Source organism: Grampus griseus (genome assembly GCF_964374135.1).
Source record: "Grampus griseus genome assembly, chromosome: 20".
Taxonomy (NCBI): domain Eukaryota; kingdom Metazoa; phylum Chordata; class Mammalia; order Artiodactyla; family Delphinidae; genus Grampus; species Grampus griseus.
The window spans coordinates 19551887-19558651 of NC_139014.1; the positions used below are offsets into that span (position 1 = coordinate 19551887).

The 6765-nt window shown below is 53.4% G+C and overlaps 1 protein-coding gene across 1 annotated transcript; it reads right to left on the reverse strand.

Annotated features, from left to right (window-relative positions):
• Nucleotides 1-283: 283 nt before the first annotated feature.
• Nucleotides 284-4895, reverse strand: NKIRAS2 (NFKB inhibitor interacting Ras like 2). Its single transcript, XM_082679761.1, has 4 exons — nucleotides 4777-4895; nucleotides 3681-3788; nucleotides 3042-3283; nucleotides 284-2399 (listed from the first exon to the last, which is right to left on the reverse strand). Exons 2-4 carry the CDS (start codon nucleotides 3772-3774, stop codon nucleotides 2160-2162), a joined length of 576 nt encoding a protein of 191 aa, XP_082535887.1. The 5' UTR covers nucleotides 3775-3788; nucleotides 4777-4895; the 3' UTR covers nucleotides 284-2159.
• Nucleotides 4896-6765: the final 1870 nt, after the last annotated feature.

A 6765-nucleotide genomic window follows, 5' to 3' on the forward strand; every position in this document is an offset into this window, starting at 1 on the left:
GGGGATGTGGTGGAAGACTGTGGAGGAAGGGAGCAGTGCTAAGTGGGGCAAAGCCAAGGGGTGGCTGGAACTGCAAGCCTCTGGGGCTTTCCATCCGCTCTGACAGGATGGGCTACGACGGGGAGGCCAGGGTAATGTGCTGGCCGGGCCCAGTTTTTAACAGAGGAAGTGCTCAGTCCCACACACGTCTCCTCTCTTAGCCTTTCATCGATTCCTCCTGAATCCCAGCTCTCGGGGCGGGGTGGGGGGAATGGGGGGGGTGACACTGGGTCTCCCTCAGACTATGGGTCCAGCTAACACCGAATCCCCCCAGGGCTCCCAAACCAAGAGCTTTCCCTTCCAGCTCTCACCCCAAACTGGCCCCTAGCGCTCAATTCAGCTTTCCCTTCCCCCACGAGCACCCCAAGGCCCCCTCACTGTGACTCACCTGAGTATTGGGATCCACTTGGAGCCACTCTCAAGACCCGTTTTCATGCTGTCAAAATTAATGTCATAACCTCCATCCCACCCCAGCAGCACTGCCACCCTCACCCCACAATATGGGACTTTGCCAGTATCCACCTGTATCTTTTTTAAAGCTGTTTCCAATGGGAGAACAAGAAAAAGGGGGGAGGGTGGGAAACTTTTTGATAACAGTTGTGGTTTTATTGTGTCCAACACATCAATAAATCAATTTAAGCCCAAGCCTGTACACGCCCTAACTCGCCCAGCCTGGGCCACCTGACCCTGCTCACCTCTCCCATCTTGGGGAGAAGGGGCGTGTACTGAAGGTCACCTGGCTGTAGTGTCTTCACCTATGCTAGGTGTGTACATCAGAAGCACGAAGTGGGCACGGGAAGTTGTGGGTCACCAGCTCACTTTACAGCGTGTTGGAAGCGTAACCACCCTTCTGAGCCCCCAGAGATCTGGCAGCTCCTGAGAAGCTGCTGTTGGCCGGCTTTACTCTGTTCAGGCATCTGAGGTAAGAGGGGAGGGCTAGACGAGCACCTTGCCCAGCCTCCACCATGGCGGCAGGCATATAAACACAGGTAATCTATAAATAGAAGTCCAGCTATCAGCTGAAAACAACCACAGGAAAGGGTGACGACCAGTCCCCAGGGCTGTGAGGTCCGCGGATCGGGCACTGGGCAGCCACTCTGGCAACTAGAGTGGGTAGTGCACTCCTGCCCCCTGGTGGTTGGGGGGTGGGGAGCAGTGTCCCAGCCTCCAGGGCCACAGGCATAGCACCTTGAAACGGGAGAAGCTAAGGGAACAGTGCAGCCAGCCCAACCATGGGCAGTACACACACAGGGCTGGAGAGGATCTAGATCATCTAAGCAACTGCTGTCACCTTACAGCTGAGAAAACTGAAGCCCCTGGAGGCGAAAGGCCTCGCAGGGCCACAAAGCCAGCTGGTGACTCCCAGCCCAGTCGGCATTCCATTCCACCTCAACCAAGAAAACGCTCCCTGAGCAGGAAGGGGAAGCAGGAAGCTGGGGGAAGAGTTGAAACAGAAGATTATGCTCCCAGCAGGCTAGCTTCTCTCAGCCCAGGAGAGGACAGGAGAGAGGTCAGGGTGTTGGATGAGGAGGCGCCCCGAACACCAGCACACACACGTGTGCACATCTACACACACACACACACACACACACACACACACACACACACACACACACACACACACACACACACACGAGACACCTGGATGCCCTTTCTCTAGAATCCAGGCTGGTGCCGTAAGCGTGTGAGTGTGTGTGTGTGAGATTGGCAGGAAACCCGGAGGTGTAAGACCCCTGCGATAAGAATCAAACCCTAGACTGGGCACTTCCACACACAGCTCTGCTTCCTGTCCAGGGCCGGCAGAAGGGACAGTGATCCAAAACCACCCTAGACCTGCTTAAAAGCAAAAACTGATCATGTCACTTCACTGGCATAAATCCTATCAATGGCTTTCCATTGCTGTTAGGATACAGCAGGATGGGGGCTGCGGGCTTGGGGACCGCTAACCTAGACTATTTGCATTTCCCAGAGTTGGCAGGGAGCAAAAGTGACCTGAGCCTGGGACAGCCCAGCTGCCTGGCCTAGTGGGGAGCTCCCTCCTTGACTGGGAAGGACAGCTTGCCTAAAACCCCCCCTCCCTTTCCCCTCAACCCATCTTCCAGAGCTGGCAAGGCAGCTCTTCAGCCATCCAAGGAGCCGCTGCCCTTGTTCTTGCGGCTGAGGGGGAAGGCAGACTTGCTCTGGGGCTGGGTCATCCTGCTGGCCAGGTAGACGAAGGGCTCCAGCAGTGAACGGCGGTCAGCCACCGACACCTCCCAAAGCTTCACCTTCTCTGACTTGGCCCAGTGCTGAGCCACATCCGGGTCTACACGCCGCTGCTCCTGGAGGTCACACTTGTTGCCAAGGACCACGATGGTGACCTGGGGAAGAGGGACAGAGTAGAGGCCCGTGGCTGTAGCATGGACCTCAAGAATGGTCGTGAGGGCCAGTGACCACCTTGGGCTTGTAATGGAACGCCTGGAGGGGGTGCCAGATGGAGGCCAGAATTTGAACAGAGAGAGGAGAGGAAAAAGCAACCATTTCCACCTAAGAGTCCTAGGAGAGGGAAAGTCTCAATGGCTGATGGCTCATCTCTTCCTGTATTAGAAACTGTGAACGGGGGCCTCCATCTGGAGGAGTTCCATTACAAGCCCTGTGTCACCAATGCCTGATCATTACTGGCAGTCAGTTAGTTGTTGGCAAAGTAACCGGTGAGGAAGCGCTCCCAGAATGCCTGCAGCTTAAAGCGGGATTTGAGAACAAAAGGGCCTTCACAGGGGAGAGCACAGAACCATTATAAAGAAAGACTAGTGGGGACGTCTTAAACTGGAGAAGCCTCTTTGGTAGAGCTGCCTCAACATACGGCCACCTCTAGGAGTGAAGACACCCTCCAGTGGCCTCCATCTCCGCCCTCCAGCTCTAAACCCACGTCCTGGCAAATCAGTGAAAAACAGAGCCTTTCCAGGCCTCCCAAAGCCAGCCCAGGGCCCACTCTCTCTCATCACCAGGGTTCCCACACACACCTCCTTCTTGTCTTTGGATTTGTCAATCTCCTTCTTGAGCAGCTCCACGCGCTGAAAGGACTCTCGGCTGTCCGTGCTGTAGACTAGGACGTAGCCGTCAGTGCAGGAGAAGCAGTGCCGGGGCAACTCAGCCCCATCTCGGAGCCCCCGGGTGTCGTAGAAACGCACCTGCTCCCGCACCCCCCGGTCAGTCTCAATGGAGCCCACGTAGATGTCCTCCTGCGTCTCGATCATCTCAGAACCTGGGACAAAATGAGGAGAAAACTTGTTTCTAGGGAGAAAAGAGATTGGGAACATGAGTGACTGAATATATCCTAACAGGCCAACCAGACAGGGAGAGAAAGGTACATGGGGGCTGAGGAGAGAGGGCCAAAGACTGCGAGTCTGGCCAGACTGGAATAACTTGGGGGGACAGCTCTAATCTCACGCTGATACCTTGCTAAACAGTGTGACGCGGAAGTTTTTCCTTCCTATCTCGGACATTGGGTTTTCTCTTTCCAGATGTCCTCAGTGTTGTAGAGTTGGGATCTTTCGGTGTAATGACCAGCAGCAGCGACCTTTAGCCTTTTCGTGTTGTGATCAAATCCTCTCCTCATTCTTCCACTTCCTCCACCATGCCTCACGCCCAGCAACACTCACCCACTACGTGGTTTCCGTACAGAAGCTGCTCCAGAATTGAAGTTTTGCCCACAGAAGCCTGGCCACACACGACCACCTTGCAGCTCTTCCCCATGCTTAGCTTTCAACCTTGAAGAACGGAAGCACACTGGGTGAGGCAGGATCAAAACCAAGGGCAAACTTCCCTTGACTGAGGACGCAAGTTCTGAAGTGGATGCATGGCCTCAGGGGTTCGGCCCTGTCTGCTACCCTAGGCAGGGTGTACTAAAGTGATGTGTCTATATCCACTACTGGACAGTTAGCTGTATATTATTCATCTTATTCCCAGTACGAGGCCAGTAACTGGCACAGAGCAGGTGCTCGGTAAGCGTTGCCATAAAGGGGGAAGAGAGTCGCTGGTTTAAAGGAACCACTAGCCAGGTTCCTTTCTGTGCACAGGATGTGGAGGACCAGTTGCTGAAGGGAGCTCTGGCTCAGCTCCCTCTCTTTAACCATGACCCCATGGGGAAATAAGCAGGACTATTATTTTGTGTGGATCTGTCTTATACCACTCTTCCTGGGGAGAATGGACAATTAGGAAGAACATTTTGCTTTCCCGTATGGCTTATCCAGACAATTAGTTCCCTCGAATTCCCAGTCAAGGCCATGGCTCAGATGAAAAAGACAGAAACAAAAGAGTGAAGGAATCTAAGGAAAAAAACGCTTCAGAAAAAAGAATAATTTTGTTTCTCTTGAACTGACAAACCCAGATAAGGCCTAGACACAGAAATCCCTTCTCTGTTTGGAGGTCCTAAACAGAGATCTCCTCGAAGGCATCCCAAACACAGGCTTCCCAGAAGGAGCCCCAGACGAGGATTCCGCCCCCGCCAGAGGAGAGATACAGAGATCACTCCCCAAAGGGATCTTAAACAGAAAGCTCTCCAAAGTAAACTCTTAGTACAGATCCCCCTCCCCGCGAGGGGCCTCATATAGTGAGCCCCGAAATTAAGGGATACCCCGACTGCTAGGCGGGCCTCCGGAACAGAATTCCCCACGAGAGGGCTCCCAGAGGGAATCGGAATCCTGCCACCTAAAGGGTCCGGAAGCAGTGGTCGATCCCGGCCTCCCAGCTCCGTACCTCCTGGGGCCCTAGCAGCAGCCCGGCCGGGCCCCTCTACGCGCGGCGGGACCAGGGGTGGGGCAGCACGGCCGCAAACACTCGGATCTTCCTCCGGGTCTTTCCGGGCTCCGTCTGGCCCCGCCCCGTAGCTTCCATCCCGCAAGACCTATTTTGGCGGCGGAGAGCCGGCGCCAGCCGAACAGCGCCTCCAGAGGCCGGCGGGGAAATGACGGCCGGGACCTGGGCTGAATGGTCTCCACAGCACAGGGTTCTAGGCTCCCTAGACCGGCCGGGTGCTGTTTTGGTGCCTCAGATGCCCATATGTTCTTTCTCTACAGGCTACTACAGTAACACTTTGTTTACTCAGTCATTTATTCATCCAATGTCTTCTGAGCTCCTACTCTGTGCCAGGTACAGGACCACGTGCTGAGAAAAAGCGGAGGAATTAGACACCGTTGCCGCCCATTAGAATGTCACCATCTAGAGGAGCTAGACATCTAAACCAATAATTACAGTACAGCATGGTAAGAACTATTACAGAGGTGCTATGGGAGCACAACTAAGGGCATTTAACTTGGGGGCAGTGGGCATTACATTCTCCGTGGAACCTTCCTAGAGGAGGTCAGGTCCGTGTTGAAGTTTGAAGGGTGTGGGAGGAAAGGGTGGAGGAAATACGGCAAGAGTCATGGCATTTACTGGAACTACAAGTATTTGGGTTCATTACTGATGGTAGAAAGGAGCCAAATAATCAAAGGCCTGTGTGCTGGCCAAAGAGTTCAAACTGTATCCTAACAGCAGTGGAAAGCCATTGATACGACTTATGCCAGCGAAGTGACATGATCAGTTTTTGCTTTTAAGTGGATCACTCTGGTAAAAGAGTGAAGGTTGGAGAGAGGTGAGACTTGGGGTTAGTTAGACTATGGTAGTATTCCAAGTTTTCCAAAAAATGATGAGAATCTGAATTGGGATGGAAAGGAGATAGATTTGGGAGACATTTGGTAAGAGAATCAACAAGACTTGGTGATAACTTGGGAGTTTTAGATGCCGAGAACACAAAGGAGGAAGATGGTTAAAGACAGATGGGCCTCCTGCATTAGACTGTAGACCGTGAGCCATTGGCAAGCAGGTTAGATGGTCTGAGTCTGCGCTTTCCCAACCCAGCACAAAGTAGGTACTTTGGAGAGGGCTGTTGAATGACTGGCTGGCTGAATGACTTCTCTCTTCCAAACCCCTGAGCCTCTCCCATCTTCCGCTCCCCAGTGTTAGGTGTGATCTCAGCTCCCTCAGCACTGTGATAGGAAGAACCATGCAAGCGTCCTATGGACAATGGCACAGACTGTTTTACTGGAGAAGCAAGCAAGGGCGTCAGGGGTCTGGGGGGCGGGGTAAATCCTTTTAAAATTCTCTTGACCCATTCTTATTTTAGTACCCTTTAACTTTAAAATTTTAACCTCAAACTCCCCCAGTTTAACCTCAGGAAACCCATATTTAACTCAAGTCCACAAAAATTACTAGTTTGGGTGAAGGGAAGTACTACGAAGGGCTGTGTCCTTGCCCTCTCTGAGTTCCCAATCCAGACTGCAATCGGCAAGACAAGCGTGCTGAGCACAGAGTTTATATGAGGGTTGGGAGCACTGAGGACACTGTAGAGCAGGGACCTCACCCCGCGAGCTACCTTATAAACTCCAGGACAGGGTCTGGGGCCCTGTGCCACCCTCCCTAGGCTTAATGCTGAGATGGCATTCCCAGGCGGCTGACATGAAAGCAGCCTCATAAAAAGGTCAGCGTCATTAGGGTGATGAACGAGTTGGTGCTTGGAGATCCGGAGGGGATGAAAGGCGTGGTGTGAAGACGCCCTGCGTTCCCCTCGCTTGGTTGGTCAGGGCTTCCAGGGGCCGATGAACGCTGAGGAAACTGGATTCAGAGTGTCTCTTCTTGCCTTTCGCGGGAGGAAGCTGTGGACATACTCCAAGGTCGGGAAGGTGGTAGTGGGGAGCACTTTCTCTC